The sequence below is a fragment of the Anneissia japonica genome, unplaced genomic scaffold, assembly GCF_011630105.1.
Source record: "Anneissia japonica isolate Jap-2015-1 unplaced genomic scaffold, ASM1163010v1 scaffold288221_len503873_cov180, whole genome shotgun sequence".
In the NCBI taxonomy this organism is placed as follows: domain Eukaryota; kingdom Metazoa; phylum Echinodermata; class Crinoidea; order Comatulida; family Comatulidae; genus Anneissia; species Anneissia japonica.
Genome location: NW_022686204.1, coordinates 395,818 through 418,215, shown reverse-complemented (window position 1 = coordinate 418,215; position 22,398 = coordinate 395,818). Strand labels below are relative to the sequence as shown.

The 22,398-nt window shown below is 35.2% G+C and overlaps 2 protein-coding genes across 2 annotated transcripts; one reads left to right on the top strand and one right to left on the bottom strand.

Moving 5' to 3' along the window:
* Window positions 1–794: 794 nt before the first annotated feature.
* On the top strand, window positions 795–8,351 carry LOC117114027 (lysosomal protective protein-like). Its single transcript, XM_033257561.1, has 9 exons — window positions 795–1,020; window positions 1,301–1,412; window positions 1,908–2,045; window positions 2,373–2,531; window positions 3,044–3,135; window positions 3,826–3,910; window positions 4,690–4,854; window positions 5,537–5,700; window positions 6,199–8,351. The coding sequence occupies exons 1-9, from the start codon at window positions 851–853 to the stop codon at window positions 6,530–6,532; spliced, it is 1,419 nt and encodes a 472-aa protein (XP_033113452.1). The 5' UTR covers window positions 795–850; the 3' UTR covers window positions 6,533–8,351.
* A 166-nt stretch (window positions 8,352–8,517) lies between these two features.
* LOC117114018 (phosphorylase b kinase regulatory subunit beta-like) lies at window positions 8,518–22,372 on the bottom strand. Its single transcript, XM_033257550.1, has 22 exons — window positions 22,182–22,372; window positions 21,164–21,296; window positions 20,654–20,753; window positions 20,103–20,264; window positions 19,816–19,952; window positions 19,364–19,523; window positions 18,604–18,801; window positions 18,358–18,496; window positions 17,382–17,528; window positions 16,656–16,759; window positions 16,104–16,250; window positions 15,373–15,561; window positions 14,992–15,074; window positions 14,690–14,839; window positions 14,388–14,517; window positions 13,609–13,884; window positions 12,925–13,127; window positions 11,671–11,725; window positions 11,222–11,372; window positions 10,686–10,855; window positions 9,912–9,986; window positions 8,518–9,604 (listed from the first exon to the last, which is right to left on the bottom strand). The coding sequence occupies exons 1-22, from the start codon at window positions 22,246–22,248 to the stop codon at window positions 9,407–9,409; spliced, it is 3,174 nt and encodes a 1,057-aa protein (XP_033113441.1). The 5' UTR covers window positions 22,249–22,372; the 3' UTR covers window positions 8,518–9,406.
* Window positions 22,373–22,398: the final 26 nt, after the last annotated feature.

Here is a 22,398-nt window from a genome sequence, read left to right as displayed (position 1 = left end):
ATATATATATGTCTGTATGTAAAAACAAAAATGAGAGGTTCAACTTTGATTAGATATATTTATTACTATTTATTCGTGCTACACATACATGGTGCAACACTCTTCAGATAAAATTGTCCAAATCAATTTTATTTGTCTAAATTTAATAAATATGTAATAAATATGTCTAAGGCCCATAAAAAAAATTATTAGTTTATCACCCGCTCCCTCATCACTTTTGGGGAAAATCTGATTTTTTTTTTTTTTTTTCAATCAACATATATTTTTATTTCAAACGGTCCTTTTTCCATCTTTTTTTCACTTGAAACGCTCAGGATTTCTTGCAAATATGTTTACTGGTACAACAAAAACATTTTTTTTAAATATTGAATTTGATTCCACTCTTGACTTTTTTTTTGACTTGTGAACATCGGTAAAATGGGGGCGGGGTTATTTAGCAAAAAAAATAAACAACAAAAAAAAACCTCCATCCCTCATCATTTTTGGGGCCTAATCAAACCTACTGTTGAACCTCTCAGTTTGTTTTTAATTCGCTCTGGTCTACTGAAGCCTAGGGTATACAGGCCTACTGTAGGCCCATTAGGCCTACTATATCGACTCTCCACTTTCTTAATAATTAAGGGTTGACTTGACATGGAGCAAAATTACAGGCCTATTTTAAATACATGTCAGTAACTAAGTAGGCCTACCCATTCATGTAATTAACCGTAAGCCGTGTAAATAGTCAAAATGTTACGGATCCTTTGCATTCCCAGGTGGAAATTCCAGATCACGTGCTTTAGAATTGGAATGATCACATGACTTAACACAACACAACCGTTCTTATTTTGATGTAGAAGGTACCTACAGGATGAAGAGTTTAGCTGGTATTTTAATCGTTTTTGCTCTCCTAGCGTTGGCATATTCACAGAAAAATGAAGATGAAATAATATCACTACCAGGAATATCCGCAAACCTCGTGAGATTCAAACAATATTCTGGTTATTTGAATGCAACCGGGACGAGACGTTTCCATTACTGGTAAGTTGCACCGTCGTGACGACAAGACAACGGAAACTCCCTTCGTGGCAGTGGGTGTCCCAGGCCTTAAACCATAGGTTTAGCGAGGGAGGCCTACATCCAAAAATGTTATTGTTGTGTGCTAATTACGTTTCTGTATTTGTTTGAAATTATCCATGCACTTTTTATTTTTTAATATTTTGACTTACGGAAATAATAAATACCTGAATGAAAAAAAGAATAAAACAAATTTTAATAAACAGTGGATGGATATTTTATATATTTTTGGTAAAAATTCTAGGTTTGTTGAATCTGAAGGAAACCCAGCTAAAGATCCTCTTGTGTTGTGGTTAAATGGCGGACCGGGTTGCAGCTCACTTGATGGCTTATTCTCTGAGAATGGACCTTTTCTGGTAATAAATAAATAATTTAATTTAATTTAGTTTAATTGAAAATGTTTTTATACAATATAGTTCAAATGTTTTCAATTAGGTTGCATGCTGTCTTTTCAGGTCACCTGGCATGTTTTTTTTATTCGTATTCTACTGCCATTGACCTCATCATTATCTTCATTTCATCAAAATTATCAACTATATCATTTATCACCATTTATTAGTATCATCATCATCTCCATCTGCATTATGATGAGTTTATTCCAGAATTCACTCAATATACAATACTTTAATAAAGTTTCAGATGGCACATTTTAATCAAAACTTTATGACATTCTTTTTTTAACAAAAAAAAAAGATTGAAATGTTGAAAAATAAAAAGTAAATACAGTATCTAATCTCCATCCTCCGTAGATGGGAGAACATCTTTGTTTTTTGTATAAGATCAATCTTTTCCCAAATTGCGTGGTAGTAAATTCTGTATTATATGACTAATTTTTCTAATTTCATTCTTAGCCAAGTAATGATGGTAAGACGCTAACATTGAATCCTTTTCGGTGGAATTTATTAGCAAACGTGATTTATCTGGAATCGCCAGCAGGTGTTGGATTCTCATATTCATCAGATGCAACGTACAAAACTACTGATGATGAAGTAAGTTGTCATTGATGAAGAAGGAGGGTTGAGCAATGATTTCAAGCCAAGGCACTATACCGATAATATCCATATTTCTACAATTTCCCTAATATTTTGTCTTTACATAGTAACTTTGGTATGGACTAAATACTACCATTAGTGATAAATACGCCTAGTAATGGTATATTGTTCACATTGGGATTCAATTTCACGACCCTGTGATTTACCATTGAATGCTTATCTGTTTCCTAAGATTCATAGTCCATATCCAATTAATAATTGTTTGTATTTGATTGAAGGTAATTAAATATAATTGTTGGTTATTAATTGTATCCTTTTCTCAAGGTTGCTGAGGATAATTATCAAGCTTTGCAGCATTTTTTTCTGAAGTATCCCAACTTCACATCAAACCAATTATTTTTGACTGGAGAGAGTTATGCTGGTGTGTATGTACCAACTTTAGCAGTTAAAATACTAGAAGGAAATAATACTATTAATATGCAGGTAGTTTATAGTAAACCATAAGTATTACCATCATCTACAGTATTTCCATCATTATTATTGTCATCATCATATATTCATGTAAGCTACTGTATTTATAACAAATGAAATATACATGGTATTATAGAATAGAATGTAGAAAATGAGTTCCCAAGGAAATATAAATTATATAAGTATCCTTGTCATCATCACTATTATCATCATCATCTTTTATCTGCACCATCATCTTCATAACCATATCATTTTCTTTATAACCATCATAATAATCATTATCATCATCATCATCATCATCATCATTATCATCATCATCATTGTTGTCATAAGTTACCACCATCAACATTTCAATTTAGCACTTTTTTTTTAGAAAAACAGAGAGGTTGGTAATCTTTTATGTAGATTACACCATTGCTCTTTTGAAATTTTTAATATTATCATCACCACTATTATCATCATAATCATAAAAGCTGAATGAATCAAACAGCTCATTTTGTACTGTGTATCTTAATCTATTACAGGGATTTGCCATCGGGAATCCACTTGTGAGCCGTCCACTTAATGTGAATTCTCTCATGTACTTTGCATTTTGGCATGGCATCGTCGGTGCTCAGTAAGTGCTATTTATATTATTATTATTATTAGTCATTCTTTGGCAGAATATTTGGCTACCAGTGACTAGCGTACCTAGTATGGTATTATGGCTTCAGGTCACACACAACTAACCTATTCTAACCAAAAGTCCAAGACCAGAGACCATGCAAAATAAAAGCAAATCAAGGGCTAACAGAGAGTAAAGCCACTCCTCCACCACACCGTTTCACCAATTGATCTGATCATCATCTGATTATCATCATAATCATCAACTACAACAATTTTTTAATGGATTACCAGTCAATTTTAAGGATCTATTCAAAGAATATTGTAGGAACAGTATTAATTATACATCTAATAGTTTAAGAGGAAAAATATTTCTTTCAATTGAAAATGTATACATATTAAGCAATGCCAAAACAAATTTTATTGTTCCACTCAAAAAGGATATCTTTAATATTGCTGTATTATATCATATTTTCATCATCATCATCATCATCATCATCATCATCATCATCATCATATTCAGCCATGGTCTGTCCACTGCTGGACGAAGGCCTTAGCATGTCGCTTCCAGAGGTCTCGATCTCGCCCTCTGATACCAGTTGGCATATCCCCAATTTTGTTGAATTTCGTCTCTCCATCGTTTCCGCTGTCGTCCTCTGTCGCTTTTACCGTCATCATGTTCATATTGTTCTTATTTTCTTAGGCTGTGGGAAGAGATGCTTCAATATTGCTGTACAGGAGATGATTGCACATTTTATAAGACCACAAATATTGACTGTAAAAGTAGGGTATGTACTCCATGTCAGAACACTCATAAGGCCATTTTTTGACCTTTCATATTCAAAAGCATGTAAATTCATAGGTCCCAAGTCTCTCAGAACTCGCGGGGTCTCCGGGAAGTCGGGATGGCCTCCCGCACACCAGCAAAAATAACTCATCTCCTACAAATTCATAATATTTGCATCAAATTGTCTTTCGGAAGTCAATTGGTATCACAATGTGCAGCAAAATAAAATGTTTTATAAAGCTCATTAACAACATCAGTGGCAGATTCAAGGCACCCCCACCCTAAATTTTTCAAAATTATAAAAAAAAAATTAAAAAACAAGGAAAATCATTTTTAAATTTTAGACCTTCTAAAGACTCTCACTGGCTTCTCTATTTCAAATTCTTGGACCTGCTACTGCAAATCTCTCGGAAATGACTTCTTACAACTTAGGACCCCTGTAAACTTGCTAATGACAGGATTGGATGATCCTATATAAAGTAAGTGTCTTTATTAGATCTGGTTAAATGTTCCTTCTTAACACATCTAAATATTTTATTTTGCTGCAATGAAAAAAAAAATATTCTGTATGTGTGGTGATACCCATCACCAGTTGACTGCTGGTATTGATAGGCCTAAAGCAGAAAACAAACAGAACTATCGTGAATTTGATGTGTTAGTTTGTAGAAGTTTTTGCTCGCTCACAGGGGTTTGGAAGGCTGTCCAAATTTCCAAGAGAGATTCAGCAACTTGTGGGACTTGTTGTAGTTTTATCCTGATAATGTTATTTTCTTTTTAAAGGTTGATATGGTCCATTCCATAGTGTTTGACATTGGACTGAATACATATGGACTTTACAGTGATTGCTATAAGGGAATTCCTCCACATCTCCATCGATATGTAACCGATATGAAGGGTGTCTTTGATGACTTCGAATCCAGCTGGGTAAAGATTCAACATGCAAAGGTAACATCTGTATATTGTACAGTATTAAAATGTATTATTCACTGTTGTGTAGTGTTATTTTTCATGAAATATTAATGTATTTAAAGCCTGCCAAACAGTTGGATTCAACTTGGCTGCCTGTTTTAAGACTAGATATTACTTGGCCATTGTTTTATGTACTTTTATTTATACTATTGCTTTGTTTACATATATTTTCTATATTGTATATTTAATGCCTGTACTACAAAACTAAAATAATTTTTTAATTAATTTTATATGTATTTATATATATTTAACCCATTGTTTAAGCACCTGGATCTAAATTTTTGACTGTAACTTGTATTGTCGACAATAAATATGCCTTTATTTCTTGATATCATTATAGTACAGTAGGTTAGGCTCTAAACCAGGGGTGGGCATAAAAATCGGTTAGAGGGCCAACATGAAGTTTTGATTTAACACAGAGGGCCACACCCAAACTTTGATGTTTACAGTGTGCATCCAAATACCTTCATGCACTGCTTACATACCACTGTATTCTCATTTTTAACAGTACTTTTTACAGATGATTGGTAGGCCGTAAAAAATAAGGTTTTTTCTAGTCAAAAATGTTGGCGGGCTGCACACATAGAGGCTGCTCTCTGCCCACCTGTGCTCTAAACCATGTCTATATTCTTGTTTTATATACTGTATTTCCTTACAGAAAAACCGCACCAAAGTGTCTCCCGCACCAACGTTGGGTAAGCTAAAATTTTCCTCGTCTTTGATCTGTATCAATGCATCAGCTGAGACTGCGTACTTGAGTTCTGCAGAGGTGAGGAAGGCAATTCACATTCCCAGTAATCTACCAACTTGGGCCATTTGCAGGTAAGTCCTCATGTCCGCTGCTATTGTTACATGGCAGTGCGTATTTAGCCGGCAGAATTCCTAACATTCGTTCACACAGAGTATGGATTGAGATCCTTTGCTTTTGCTGCTCCTGCTCTTCGGAATTTTTTTTTTTTAGTTTATTTTATTTCATTTAATCCCCAACAGGGAAAACACCAATAACAGGGAGCATACAATAAATACAATATAAAATCACTTTCCATCTTTTATTTGTAAAGAAAAATCTCCTGATGCCTTAAAAAAACAAATGAAGTGCCACAAATGAATTAAGCCCTTGAAATAGCCCTTGATGGCTTTTGGAGCGTCAATAAATTGAGTTAAATTGAATATGAATGAAAGTTTGTTGGCCTGTACAGTACTGTCTACCTACGGTACCTCAACATTAAATATCATATATTTAGATTAACACAACTCTGTGCACCCTCTTTTATCGTGATGCTTTTTGTAATCAGAATTAATTGGATTCATATTTTTCAGTGATGATGTTGCAAATAACTATGTGAAGACCTACGAAGACCTGACACCAGAGTTCAACAAACTCCTCAAGAGCTACCGCGCACTAATCTACAACGGCGACACAGACATGCAGTGTAACTTCTTCGGCGGTGAGTGGTTCGTCGAGAATTTGAAGCAGCCGTTAAAGATGAAATACCGAGAGTGGATGTACAAGAATCAAGTCGCTGGCTTTGTCAAGGACTTTGATAAGATAACTTTTATGACAGTTAAGGGTTCGGGTCACATGGTTCCTCAATGGAAACCTGCAGAAGCTTTTCAAATGATCTCCAACTTCTTGAAAAATAAGTTGCAATAAAAATAGCGTGTGACATATGTGTTCATTTTTATCATTCCATATGTTACATTTACTGGGGTTTTATTAGAGTTTTATACATCCAACATCAAATACACTCCCTACAGGCAGTGGTGTCACAGAGTTTGTAGGGCCCTGACTCTTATTGGGGCCCCTAATAAGTGAGCAAAGAGCGTTAAGTTTTCAAGCGGAGCAAGGAAATGCATAGGACCCCCAGACGGAGTCCAGGGGGTGAAGGCCACTGGTGGGGGTCCGAGGGGTTCGCGCTCAGATCTTATGTCATTTATGAACTATTAACTGAGTTAACAGAGAACATACAGTAGAATGGTCCATGACTGATGAAATATTTCAGACAATTTTATGACAAAACCAACATAAAATACATAGGCCAACTTTTGTAACTGTTACAGGCCTACCAGTAGGCCTATGTACTCTATGTAGGTGTAAATAAATAAACAGAATATTTTAGTGGGAAACAAAACATGTTTCAATTGTTACACAAAAAGTGACGGTATAGGAATAATTAACATGAGTATTCATTTTTTACTCCCTTGTTTAAACCTAAAATAACTTTATACTGTAGTATGAAAAGTTTTTTTTTTTTATAGAAATGTACTGGCATGTTTAAGTTGCCCAAGATAATTTTAGTAATTTATCAGTTAAGGTTTGGACCCAGGACCATGGTATTGGAGGGTGAGCACCACTCCATTACAGAAATTTACTCTTCCTGGAGTGATTTTTCAATTGTTATTATTAACATGAGTTAATCAACATGACTTTGTTACACAAAAATAATTTAGATATACTGTAGTAAGTTTTTTTTTTTAATATAGAAATGTACTGTCTTGTTTAAGTTGCCCAAGATAATTTTAGTAATTTATAAAAATTTACCAACTTAGTGTAATATGTTGTATGTCCTGTTAATGTATTGGTATTTTTTAACTAATACACAATTACAAAATTGATCTAAATTCATATATTAAAAAATATATCTATAAAATATTTTTACAATAAATAGTAATTTAAAAAAAAATGTGGTACATTATAAGCAGTATAATGAAATAAAATTTTTCAATAGCATTCTATCATTCGGATGGAAGTTTAAACCATTGATCCCATGTGCACATTCAAAAATACAATACTGTACACTCTTCTGGACAAAGTAGAGAATTTACCACTAGAAATAAGTCTGTCTTTGGACTTCCATGGGTTGGTATGTTTCACAATGCAGGAAATCCAATCTAAAAACATGTACTAGGCCTTGCTGCCTATCCAGTGCAGAAATCAAAATATGAAAAAAGTGGGTGTTAGTGTGCCTAGGTATGGCCATCTTAGAGGAAGAAAATGACCCACTCATTGGTATTATTTGTTTATTTTTACCTGTCCCAGTATATCTGTGCTTTCTTTCTATCACCTTAGATCATACAGTATTAAATCATTCCATATTAAAGTATGTGTATATAGAAATAAAGCCTGTTTTTTACTAGAAAAATTTATTCGTGTGAATCAAAAATGTCGGATCATGCACATACGCATTCCTATCAGAGTTTGTCACTCCAGCAAAATCACTAGTTTGAACTGTTTCTACTTTTTGCGAAGAAACCAATTACAGCTCAGGAAGTGAACGGATGCTTTTAGTTCACGTGAATAGATTCGCCTAATGGAAAACAGATTTAACCAGCGAGTCGATCAAGAATGTAGTGTCATATTTTCTTTTGAAAAACAATGGTATTTTGCAATGAGAAAGTTTCCAACTGCTTTTATTGTGTTCTTATTTACATTTCCTAAGAAATAAAGACCTCATACTGTACATAAAAACAAATATTTGCTTTTCTTATTTTTATTTTGTGTTTCTGAACACCATATTAATTTGTATTGAAATACACGCCATCGTGTTGGGATTAAATATTTCGACATGAATTATGTCATTATCAGGAATCATTCATGATGATGACATAATTCATGTCGAAATATTGAATCCCAACACGATGGCATGTATTTCAATACTTGGAGTATGCATTATATTTCTTATCTGAGATTAATCAGTGGACCTTTCGGTATATTAATTTGTTCTTCATTGAAATAAAAGTAAAATAATATTCTACTATATCAAAGTATTAGATACAATTTGTCAGAATGGTAAATGATTCAAGAATCTTATTGCACTAAAATAATCATAGTTGTCACCAATTCCAATGTCGCTGCTGTCATTATCATGACGTTTACAACCAAGGCTCTGACTAAACGTAGCTCAATCAAAAGGTCATACCACATCTGGATAACATCATCCAATAAATTACAGATCGCCTCCAATTCAAAAACACCTTTATGGGACCTGAAAATGTGTGGTGGTCTTGGGATTTGGTCTCTTATCAGAGAGAAAATTTGAAGGTTGTTAGTTGGTACAGCACTTTGAAAAAGTGATCCTGCCAATCTTCAATCAATCAATATTGGCAGTATACACTGCCAATAGACTGTTGTTCATAACATCAGCAGTTATAATGTCCATATCCCATTAGGCTTAAAGCTTCACTGATATGAAACTGAGAGCTGATTGTCATGTAACTTTGATACTATGACCTAAATTCTACTGGAAGCACTGCAAGTAAATATCAATATAATATAGAATTAGTCTCGCATATCAATTAGTCATATTTTGTTAATACTGAAGCTTGGAATGCTGCATAATTAGTGAATGAACTACAAGAACTTAGGCGGCAATCATGACCCCAACGAGCTGGACCTAAGCCTAGGCTGCCATAACATGCAATTAGCTGCAAATATGAATCTCAGCTGCATCCACAGGAATTACCACAACAAGCTCTGCTGTTTTCTGAAGACCCTAGGCCCAAACCACAAGATACAAGTCACTGTCCCTCAGCTCACAGTACAGGGGTCAGCCTGTTTGCTATCCATACTGCTGTTAAGCAGCATCTTCACCACCACTTTTGCTAGGTAGCTGGTTGTGCCTTGGACTGCAAGAGATGGAGTGTTGTAGAATGCCATCCGCTCACATCCCTCGCTTTCAGATACTTGTCGGTCTTTCTGGAACTCGCATAGAGCATCATTGATAATCTGAGGAATAAATTTATATGATTATCTTTCAAATATTCATAATAAAACTATAAGTCTCATAAGAATGGCTCAGAATTTACCATAAAATGATGCAAACGAGAATAGAATACAGAATAGAAACAGTTGTAATGAGTGAAAAGGTATCAATAATAGAGCAATTTGAAACCAGTATCGCATCTCATACATGTAGGAATTTGACTACATACAGTATATCATTAATGGAGGTATTATAAATACTGTATATATTAACAGAGGTATAAAAAAGCTATGTAATTATTTCTTATGCATCAGAACTGTCATTACTTACACCATCCATGTCAACCTTCTCGCTGAATTCTACCTCTGGATTTCTCTTTAAAATGGTTGCAATCACAGTTAGAAGCTAAAACAAGAAATATACTGTTATTATTTGTTATATCTGTATAGTGCATGATACTGTAGTATCCATGCAATCCTGTGGCAGTGAAGATTCTTTAAAGACTTTTCATCACATACTAATGATGAGGATGAAGCAATGTGTTTTTCTTGAGTCATTGGAAACAGAGTGAATCGTACATAATGTGCAACTCCCTCCACTGCCAGGGGAAAATTTCTAGTTGTGCACCTACCCCAGCACTACCAAATTCCATTCCAAATCATTCACGTCCAATCAGGTACTCATTTATATTCCTGGGTAGTGGAGGCGAATAGCTTGGTAGAAAAGATGCTTGCTTTCCAATGCCAGGGACCTGGTTCAATTTCTGTTAGTGATGAAGTATTTTTCTCATAACCAAAACAATTGCACTCCCTAAACCTCACACTGAGATTTAGTTTGTGTAAAGCATCTTGTCTGTTATGTTTGTCCTGTGTTTACCACCCACTCACACAGGACAGTGATACATTCACTATTTGGCAAGCCTTGGTGCATGTGTGTGCACCTAAATAAATACATAAATATAAGTACCCTTCCCAAGGAAAGTTAATGTTACTAGTGTCGCTCTCATCCTCAGAACCATTTGCTAGATCTATAATGTTTATTGTGGTGTCAGATGCATCCTCCATATTATTTAACTATTTGTTTAAGTATCTGAGCGGGCAATACCTCAACCATAATCTGTCTGTACTCTGGTTGCCTGATTCTGCAGAGCATCTCCTCAATGCGGAGGGCAAAGTCCAGATCTGTTCGTGTCATTTCCGATAAGGTCGGTTGCTGAGGAAGGTGGCTTCCAGCTATGGTTATGCCAGCTGGGGTGCGTGCCAAAATGTCAAGAACTGAAGATAAATAATATTGCATAATGAATTATAAGTAACTATCTTATAAAAAAAAATCAATATAGTTGGAATATGTTTATAAAACAGATCTATACTAGGGGGAAAAAATAAAATGGCACAATGCACAGTCACAATGAAAATATTACCAATAAAAAATATTCTTGCCCAGAAAATGCACTAATATACCAAATAAGGCATGTGCAGACTATAAAATTTTATTTGACAAAAACGTGACACGCTTAAATATGGTCATGATGACATCACATCATGACCATATATAGGCACATCATGACTATATATGGGCATACAACTGTTTCTTGTCAAAGAATATTTGATAATCTGGACAGTCTTCATACACTTCATTACCTTTATCGTAGAAGTTTGGTGGTGTGCGATTGAGGGCACCATTCAACTTTCGTCGTTCCATCCAATTACGATCACCAAGATTCATCATGTTTGTACTGAGGACACGGTATAGCTCATCCTTGATTTGACTTGGAGATAGCGTGTAAAAACTCTGAAAGAAGTAGCCACAATTTGAGTATTAAGCTGTGTTTACACTATCAAAATTTATGTGACAAATAAATGTGATCACACAAATTTGTCCCATAAAATTTGACAGTGTGGACAGAGCTTTATCGTCTTCAGAAAACAATAAAATACTTTCTCTGTGAGTCCATGATGGATGAATAAATGAATGATGAATGCTTAAAGGATGGATGGGTAGATAGATAAAAATTATAAACAAATGAATGAACGAAAGCATGAAACAATGACAAAAGAAGGTGTTGTAAATGATGAAAGCCTCAACTTACCTTTGCTGTTCCATTCTCAAAGGCATACTCTGTCCTCATAGCATGGACAATCCAGCTGAAAAAAAAATAGATCATTTTTTGCTTAAAATCAGTATATCATTAGCATTCCAAACACATAATAATGTAACAAAAACTACATATATTTACATCATTCAAAACAACAAAATCCAACTGAACAGTTGTGGTTTCTTATGGTCATAGGAAAAACTAAGATAAACGTAAAAACCTACCCAACACGAACCTTCAACATTCCGTCAAATAGGTGCGGCTCATTGGAAATGAACTTGCCGAGTAGGTAGATGACTTCTTGCTGAAACACCGGTTCACGAATGTCGTACATCTGACATTTATTGTACAGGATCGATGCGATTTCTGCAGGCGGAAGTGGTTTAGTGATAATGGCCTCTTCATGGCCAAACACACCTATTGTTACCTACAATGAAAAAAGTTTTAATTGGATAATACACTATTTTAAAACTTTTTAACCCCTGACCACGAGGTTGACAGTCCAAGCCTTAACTGCTATTCTAAATGCTTCCACCCACATTCATAGTGCTGCAACATATGTAAATCAAACTGCTATTGTAGTGGTTATTGGTTGGTATAGTGATTAGGTGTGTAATAGCTGCATAGTAATTTCAAGATATCTGAACTAGATTGGTTTACCTTAACAAGTTCACTTGGAGGCCAAATCTCTATTGGTTCAACCTGGGTAGGTGTCTGCGTAACAATGCCGTAGGTGGCTAGGGTGGCCTGAAGCCGCGCTCTGTCTCTTATACACATCTAGATGTGTATAAGAGACAGCACAAATTTGTCCCATAAAATTTGACAGTGTAGACAGAGCTTTATCGTCTTCAGAAAACAATAAAATACTTTCTCTGTGAGTCCATGATGGATGAATAAATGAATGATGAATGCTTAAAGGATGGATGGGTAGATAGATAAAAATTATAAACAAATGAATGAACGAAAGCATGAAACAATGACAAAAGAAGGTGTTGTAAATGATGAAAGCCTCAACTTACCTTTGCTGTTCCATTCTCAAAGGCATACTCTGTCCTCATAGCATGGACAATCCAGCTGAAAAAAAATAGATCATATTTTGCTTAAAATCAGTATATCATTAGCATTCCAAACACATAATAATATAACAGAAATTACATATATTTACATCATTAAAAACAACAAAGTCCAACTGAACAGTTGTGGTTTCTTATGGTCATAGGAAGAACTAAGATAAACGTAAAAACCTACCCAACACGAACCTTCAACATTCCGTCAAATAGGTGCGGCTCATTGGAAATGAACTTGCCGAGTAGGTAGATGACTTCTTGCTGAAGCACCGGTTCACGGATGTCGTACATCTGACATTTATTGTACAGGATCGATGCGATTTCTGCAGGCGGAAGTGGTTTAGTGATAATGGCCTCTTCATGGCCAAACACACCTATTGTTACCTACAATGAAAAAAATCAATTCAATGTTGTTTTAATTGGATAATACACTATTATAAAACTTTTAAAAAGTGTAATATTTATTATTTGAAAAAATTTATGACTGATTTATTTGCCACTAATCATTGGCCGCTGAATGTTCTGTTTCAGGACGGCAATTGTTAATAGTAATAGTAATAATAATAATAATATTAATAATAATAATAACAATAATAATAATAATAATAATAATAAAGACAGACTGAAGGTTAAGGTTAGGGTAGAGTACTAAAGTGCATTAGCACCATTTATTTTAGTTTAATGTAGAACACAAACTGTTATTTCTATCATAGCATATGATGCACACAACAAACACCTTGGATGAAAGTACCTAAGAACAGTCACAATGACATTACTAGGAGATGAATTAACACACAGTGCAGGAGCCAGCCAGATGTACACTGACTGACTAACATTACAAAGAAAACTGAGAAATTTATTTTACCTGCTTTCCTCTGACCAACATAGAGGTAATAGCTGGAGCCAAGGAGTCCCGTACTTTGCGCAAATGACTGGCGCAGAACCGCACTATGAACCAGTCTTTCTGCATCCCCGCTTTCCGATAAATACTATCCAGTCGGCTGCCTACTGTTCCAGACTGAGTCATGTGGTTCGGACCTTCTCTTTTCATCAACAGCGCAAGATAAGTGCTCTCCCAACGGATACTCTTCTTTTTCTGAAGCTCTTCTGTGATTTCCCACGTTGATTTATGATCAAGAAGCTAAAAAATATGAGACTGCCTATTAAGCAGAGAGCAACATAACAGAAATACTTTGTAATGTTTGTCTCCTGCACCTACCATTATCTGTCTGTAGGCCTATACGAGTCAACAGTATTTGACCAAGGAACCATACTACTGTAAGTACCTAGGCTTCTACTAGACTATCTTGGTCTGAACATAGCACCTCATTGCCCAGAGGTACGGCCTAGGGTCTAGACAGTGGCTAAAGCTCCCTCACAAAGTTGTCCAGAATTAGAACATTTCAATTGGGTGTTGAGCCCACTGCGATAGACAAATATGTCGTCTGGTACGTTATCCACAAATCAATTTGACTTCCTATTATACAAGTCTCTATTTTCAGTCCAAACACCATTGCTATGTTCACTGTACAATTGAAAACAAAGGCTTGGAGCAATTTTTTTCGTAAATTCAAGCGCAAACAGCAGTACAATTTAGCCAAGGAAAAGTTACCCCTTTGCCTTGTTCAAAATTTAAGAACTTACATGAAAATCATAATCCTGATCTTCTTGCTCCGAATCTTGTTCTTGTGGTTTTTCCACTCTTTTTTCCAGAGCCTTCAATGGGAAATGACTAACATTCAACTCTTCAAGTGGCCTGAAATCAAGGCTACTCCTAAATATGAAAAAAAAAGAAAAAAATTAACTAACAAGGGACTATCATTTAACAATAATTATGTATCAAGAAAAGCTAATGTTAGACTTAAACTTAGAAAACAGATAATCAAAACATATCATTAACTTTGAGCGAGAGATTTTAAAATGTTATCTACTGGACACATACTCACTCAATACTTAAAGGAATTTGAAAGTCGAGATGTTCAATAAATGAGGATGCAAGCAAAGTCTGCAGACGATCAACACGGACGTGTACGCCATCATACCCACCACGTTTGAACATCACCAACATGTCCAGCATCTCTGGTTTCTGGGATCCTCTGAAGTTGCAGAAAAAAAAATTAAATATATAATATTATAAATTGTAGGTAAATATTAAATGTTTATGTTATTTTCTATACTTATTTTACGATAACAACAAAAAGTATACTTCTGACCAATTATAGTAAAACTGCAGTAAAATCTACTCCACCTAAAATGATCTTCACGAATTAGAATACAAAAGGTTGGGCGACCGGACATCTTCCAACTGTTACGTACAAATGCAACTTGGCTCTAAAAATTAATAATATATAACATAATGATTTTAAAATATTTGAAAACAATAATTGTTTTAAAATTTATTTCTGAACTGAGTTATTAAAAATTTTAAATTTACATTGTAAAGTATAACCAATGCAAATTTGCGCTGAAAATCACTAGGAAAATAGATGCGTAGAACCATAACTACAGCTGCTTAATACATTGGTTGTATATTGACAGAGAGGCCAAGAGCAGATGGAATTCTATTCCCAATGCGAGCCTTATTTTACAGTCTGGGTCTGATGCAATTATAATGCAATTATAATCCTACCTTTATGTCATCCACAAGTAGTGAGATATCCTCCGACATGTAGAAGTCTGTGCGATCGAACGTCAAGGGGTAGCACAACACAGTGCGACCTAGGACACGATATATTTTGGATGTTCCCAGGCTGCCTACAGGACGGGGTGGTCTTCCAGTCAGGCCCAGCTTCTCATTGAAACCAAGTAAGCTGTAAGCCTATGGAGGAAAATACTAAGCCATTTAAAGCATGTTTTTAGTTATCTGGTATAGTGCAGATGTATATATGAAATTTGTATGGAAATAAGACTATACTAATTGCTTTATATGTCAATCACCATCCATTCACAGTAAAGGTAAAAGTAAAGGTAGCCAAACATGTTCAGGTGCGAAATGCCCGTCCCTCTTTCTTAAGCATTGGGGCCAGACTGTGCAGGGCTTTGAGGGGATTGCCGCTTTTCTTCACATCAATTATGGTTACCTTCCCAGCCTCTGCCAGTACCCATTTATACTCCTGGGTAGATAGAGACAAAGCTTCTTGTTCAAGGACACAAGCGACCTGCACAGTGAGTGCTCTAAACCCCTGACCACGAGGTTGACAGTCCAAGCCTTAACTGCTATTCTAAATGCTTCCACCCACATTCATAGTGCTGCAACATATGTAAATCAAACTGCTATTGTAGTGGTTATTGGTTGGTATAGTGATTAGGTGTGTAATAGCTGCATAGTAATTTCAAGATATCTGAACTAGATTGGTTTACCTTAACAAGTTCACTTGGAGGCCAAATCTCTATTGGTTCAACCTGGGTAGGTGTCTGCGTAACAATGCCGTAGGTGGCTAGGGTGGCCTGAAGCCGCGCACTCTCTGCAATGAGTACCATCTGAACGGTCAAGTCTGGTGGTGTACCCTGAATGGAGGTGAGTTTAAACACAATTTAAAACACAGAATGGAGTGAGCTTTCCTAACACGTCATGTTTTCTTAATTATTATACAATTTTAAACTGTTTTTGTCAGGGGCAGATCCAGAATTTTTCAAAGTGGGGAGGGGGGTTTGTATTTTTTTTTATTTCTTATTTCAATACAATACATTGATATTCACTGAAATTTAAAAATTTGATTGTAGTTTTTCAATGGGAGTTTTGACCTGTCTATTTGTATGGATAGCCTCTCAATAATAATTACGTTTACTTTTAGATTATCCTTAGTTGTTTTGTATTCGTTATTTTTGTATGTTGTCTTGAAATAATAATGTAATGAAATGCAATTGGAGTAAACTTTGTTAAAGACAACCAAGCATTACAAGAAAGTGTACCTCAAAAGCAGAGTATCTGGTGTTGTGCTTGTGTTTACGTCCAGCTGAGTTGCCAAGGTAACGACCAATTGGATCTACATCTCCCATATCTACAAGTTTTTCTTCTAGAAAGAGTAAATAAAGTATTTCACATGCATGTCAAATGTCAAGATATATGTAACCAGCACTGGGAAAACCAGCAGTTTGTAAGAAAAAATTCAAAATTGAGTTTTTAGATTCTGCATGAATTCTTCTTTAATACCGTGTCTATTTAATAGTAATTGGTTGAGTATTAGCGAAGTTATCATATCAGTCATGTACTGTAGGTTTTGAGAAAACAGCTCCCAAAGATTCTAAAATTCTTCAATATGTCTTCATTTATAAAAATGCAAAAATACCTGAAACCTGAATTCTCAAATGTTTTTGGTGCTTGTGGGAAATTATCAATTGCGACAAACGGAGGGTTTCGCAGAATCAGTCACATAATACAATAAAAAATAATCTAGTCTATCACCGAGCATGTAAAAAATAAATACGTGTAATATAAGTTCAAAGAAAATTTGTTAATATGCCATGACCTCTGGTGTACACATGCGCGGGTGCAGCATCTATTAGCACTTCATATTAAAGATTGTTATTTACTTTTATATAATACCACAAACTGGTTTTTTTTATGTGAAGTAAATAGGAAAAAAATATAAAAATATAATAAACTGTAAAAATGGGAAAAAAATATTATCAACTCACTTAGAAGTTGGGCGATGATTAGAATTGACTGACCCCAAAGGAAGATTTTGTCATTGTTGCTAGGATAGCGTCTCTGACTCCCTGGTTCTGCTTTTTCCTCATCTACGCAATGTCCTGGTACGATGAAGCACTTTGGCATAATAAGTCCTGAGAAAAATGAAACATGGTGGGATTTTTAAATGGATGGGTTTTAGCTTGAGGGTGCCACATTTGATCTTCATCTCCTTAACAGCACATGCTAATATTAAACGCTTTAGGTTGTTGTACAAACCTTATATATAGGCACATCATGACTATATATTGGCATGCATTATTTTTTTTGTGAAAGAAACATCGATAATCTGACAGAGCTTTAGAGCCAATTTCTGTGAATTTCATAATTATCATATTATTATTATTATTATTAAAGGTCTAAATATAACTTATGATATAATCTTCTGTATCTGAATATGTCAATAACGTATTTATTCAAATGAACGCCCTGGGGCCTTTATTGTTGAGAAGGGTTATTGAGGGGGAATTTATTTGAGGGAGGCATTTTTTTTATTTGGTGTAAAATTGATACGTATATACTTAAATACACGCCCCTTAATTTGACTGTAAATGTGGAACTACAAACCATAATTACTATTGTGCTACTATTTATGAGATCATAAAGACAAACCAGGTTAGGAAAAGTGTAATTCTACTGAAGTAGAACATTAATAGAATGTAATGAGAATGACTTTGCTTCCGTTAGTTTTGTTTAGCCATTTGGGGGGGGGGGGAGCATTTAATCGAGGAAAAAAAAAACGCTTTTATTAAAGGGAGGCGTTTATTCGAGGGAGGCGATTATTCCAAATGAGGCTCTAGAGGGGGTATTTATTCAAAGCGGGGTGTTTATTTGAATAAATAGAGTAATTCATTTTTCATGTTTGTTACCAAGAGTTTGATTTTCTGACAACACCTCACAAAAAAAACAAAATTGCTTGTTTACCTCCATCTTTAGTTTCTATGCAACTCGACATCATCTTCTCGTAATATTCTTCAACTTGGTCTTCGTCTCCCTTAGCAACACCATCAATCACCATGTAAGCATAAAACATTGGCCATTCACTTTCAATTCCATCAAATAGCTGACAAACAGAAAGTAAAACATGTAAAAAAAAGTTTAAAATATACTGTATGACAAAAAGTAATAAAAGAAAATTGTATATAAGCTATAAAATAATCAATAAATTACCTTAATCTCAGCTTGTCTATAGTACCGCCGATTCTTGTCCTCAAGAACACAGCTAAACCCATCCCGTAGGAACCGTTTCATGCCATATTTTCCTTCTAACTTACGAAGCACTTTCTCTTTTGTTCTTTTGCACAGCTGTTGATTATCAATTGCAAATGACGGGAAACTTAACATGGGTAACAAAGATGCATCTGTATTCTGCAAATATGAAAAAGCACTAAGAATGTTAATATCTTGGAAGAAATTTAATCATCACTAACACTAGAGCAGTCACTGGATAGAGTGCATACCTCCGCCCTGTGTCTGAATATTGGGCAATACACAGGCCAGTTATGGGAGATTCCATTTTTTCTTTTATGCTCGAAGGTAAGTTCAAGGGAAAAAAATCACTGTAAGTTCCATGACCTTGACCTTTTCTTCCCAAAATTAAATCACCTCTTCTTTAGATTACTAATACTATTCCACTAAATTTTATGATGATCCATTCCTTACTTTTGCGAAATCTTGCAAACAAACAGAAAAAAAGACAGACAGCAGTGCATAACCTCCTTGGTGGTGGTGGCAATCCTGGTGTTTGTATTAAAATGCAAACACCATCTGATTAAAATTTAAACCACTTCGCATATTTTTTAAAGAAAACTTAAGCGAAAAAATGAAACAAATAAATGAAATCCTTGGTGTTTACACAGAATATATCCAATCCAATCCAATCCAACCAACTTAAACAAAACAATGAAACAAATAAATGAAACTAAATTACCTTTGAACTGCTTTCTCTAGGAAGGAGACTCTCCATGATGGTTTGATTGCGAAAGTGCGCATCCACATCAACATAAACTACTGACCATGTTGTACCCTCCTTGCCAAATAGATTGAAACCATTGATAGCTTCTAAGGCAGCTTTTGCCATCCCGACTGAACTGCAAGTTAATAAAAATAATAATAAACACAATACTGTAACTATAAAAATAATAATAAACACAATACTGTAACTATAAAAATAATAATAAACACAATACTGTAACTATAAAAATAATAATAAACACAATACTGTAACTATAATAAAGATGTAATACTATATCTGTGTTAAAATCTGGAAGAACACACAAGCACTCATCTTATTTCATTTCTTAAACCTCCAATAGAAAGTAAAATGATGATGGTACAAAATATGTACAATTAAACTAAAGAGTATAATTATTGTTTCCTCACCTTGCATGAAGTTCACATTTTCCAGTATTGTATTTACTTCCTCTCTCCCACATGCCATAGTCTGGGGTTCTGTATGCCCTCTCCACATAGTACACAATGTTCTGTATAAATACTACTTCTTCCATGCTATAAATGATCTAGAAGGAAAACAAGAGTAATATTCTGTTCAAAGTTTTTTTAAAATCACTGATAGAATCAGGTATTCTATCTGCATAAATTCAAGATAATGTTACTAAAATCCTGTTTAATGGTTATAAAATTTGATGAAATAAAGAACAATAACTTACATGTAGGCCTGATGAGATCATTTGGACAATATACAACAAGAACAATGACACAGCATCAATTTGCAGATGTCGGTGCCTTCCACTAAGAGCGTCGCCGGTTCCAGGAACAAACTTGGAATGGAGGGCATGGTTCTCATTTTGATCTTTCTTGAACTTCTCAACCTACATGTTAAAAATAAAATAGATGTGGTTACAGCACACATGGGCATAGGGTGGGGATGTGCATCAACAACCCTCTTCCCAATGGCAGCGAATTAGTTCCACCAGAGTGAAAATACTAAATATGACCGTTACGTTTTCATTGGAATAGAAATTTAGTTCCGCTTTTTCAATTTTCTTAACACCCGGTTCTGCATTCTAAATTTAGGCACCCCCAGGATGAGCCAGCCCTTCGTCTGCTAAGTTTTTCTTAATTAACTTACCATGAAAAACATAACAACTGATGCATGCTAGACTGAACTGATGTTTACCTCACATAATTTCTTTTTTTCAAGGCAAGAAAATTGATAATTGCAATGAAGTACTGCACTGTATGAAATACTGTGATCTACCTTATCAGCTTGTCTGAGGTAACAATAGAGAATACCACGCATACACTTCACAGCACTTTGTTCAAGTTCATAAGTTCGCCCTTGATCGTTGTCAATTTTTCTGCAATCACAAAACACCAAACAAACCTCATCCATACCAAATCTTAATAAGGCAAGTCTACTTTTGAAAAATTGTTAGAGTATTGGAAAACCAAAATAAGATTCTGTTATTACTAATTGGTTTCTGCCATAAGTTTGCAGATGAAGAAATAAAATATTATTGAGAGATAAAAAAGCAAAGGCTGTGTTTGAAAAAAGTAAAAGAGCACCCTCCTATGAGATTCTATTGCATGTTCATAAAGAATGCGATATTAGGATGTAAAAAGTTTGCAGATTGATAAATGTTTTAAAATATATTTTAATGTGGGGATAAAATGAAGATTTCATATTATATTTCAGCCTTGACCTACAGTATGACATATACATGTGCAGTTAAAACTACAACAAGAACCCTTGTTTGTATTTACTTACCTGTAAGCAAGCGCTAAAGACCAGATAGCAGCTGCACAATACACACTGTCTCGCACTTTTATCTCATTTCCACCAGTGTCAGACGGAAACATTCCAATGGTGGGACATTGGTGATGTAGTATCTGGTTTTTAACTGCAAAAAAGTAATCATGCTAATATATTGTCGTAAATTGATCATTATCCATTGTGATTAGATTATGAATTTGATGATTTTCAAATAATATGGCAAGGCCTTGCCATCAGGAAACCTGGCCGAGTTGTCGGGGTTTTATAGTAAGATCTGTTGGGAAAAATTAACTAGAGGGTTGTTGTTTGGGCTACTGTTCACCTTATAGACCAGACCATGTTGAAGCTGATGTGTCTGATCTGCTAGGAAACGATGGACCACTCTTCAGGTATTGCTGATACCACCACTGTAAAACAGCACATAGGCCTTGAGCAATCACAACATTTGCATAGAGCAAAAATAATTATATTATTTATTTATATTAATTATAAACACTTGAAGGTATTAAAAAAGTCTCACCTAATCCAATCCATGCAATCAGTAGCTATCTAGGGGTTGTGCAGTGAGGAAAAATATCCGAAGTATAAAAAATAATCACTCATAATCACCTTATTTTTACAACCTAGCACCTCCTCCCTTATTATAATAATCGACCCCTGAAACCTCCCCTACCCAATTATCCCCCGGCCCAGCCCTTCATTTCAAGGCTCCGTCCCACACCGTCCTACTACGGCTACCACTGCATACAAACAATAATAGTAATACCCAACGTTTAAGATTATATTAAACAACAGCCTACACTAGGCCATACAGCCATCCTTGTTGGACAAGCCTATCCTATCTCCGCCCCTATATTAATAATAGCCTAGCTTAGGCCTAGGCTAGGTCTAGCCTTCTAGGCAGGCGCCTCTCTTCCTCTCTGTCTGAGCTGAGTCTGACTCTCGCTGTGATGACTGTTTATGTACTTAGCCTAGGCTAGCTAGCTAGAGAGATCGATTGTTTTATTCCTACCAATGTGATAATAATCATCAAGTCGCTTCACCAGCTCTGAATACGCATCCTTAGCCACCTTACTCATCGTTACGAGTTAAGAAAGCATAGGGAGTAAGCCCCTAACCACCAGGGTCCAGGCTTAGCCTAAAAAAGTGAGCACTCGAAACTGGGGCCTCTCTTGCATATATCCGAAACTATCTACGTACGTAATTTACGTTGTTTTGGCTTAGTTTAA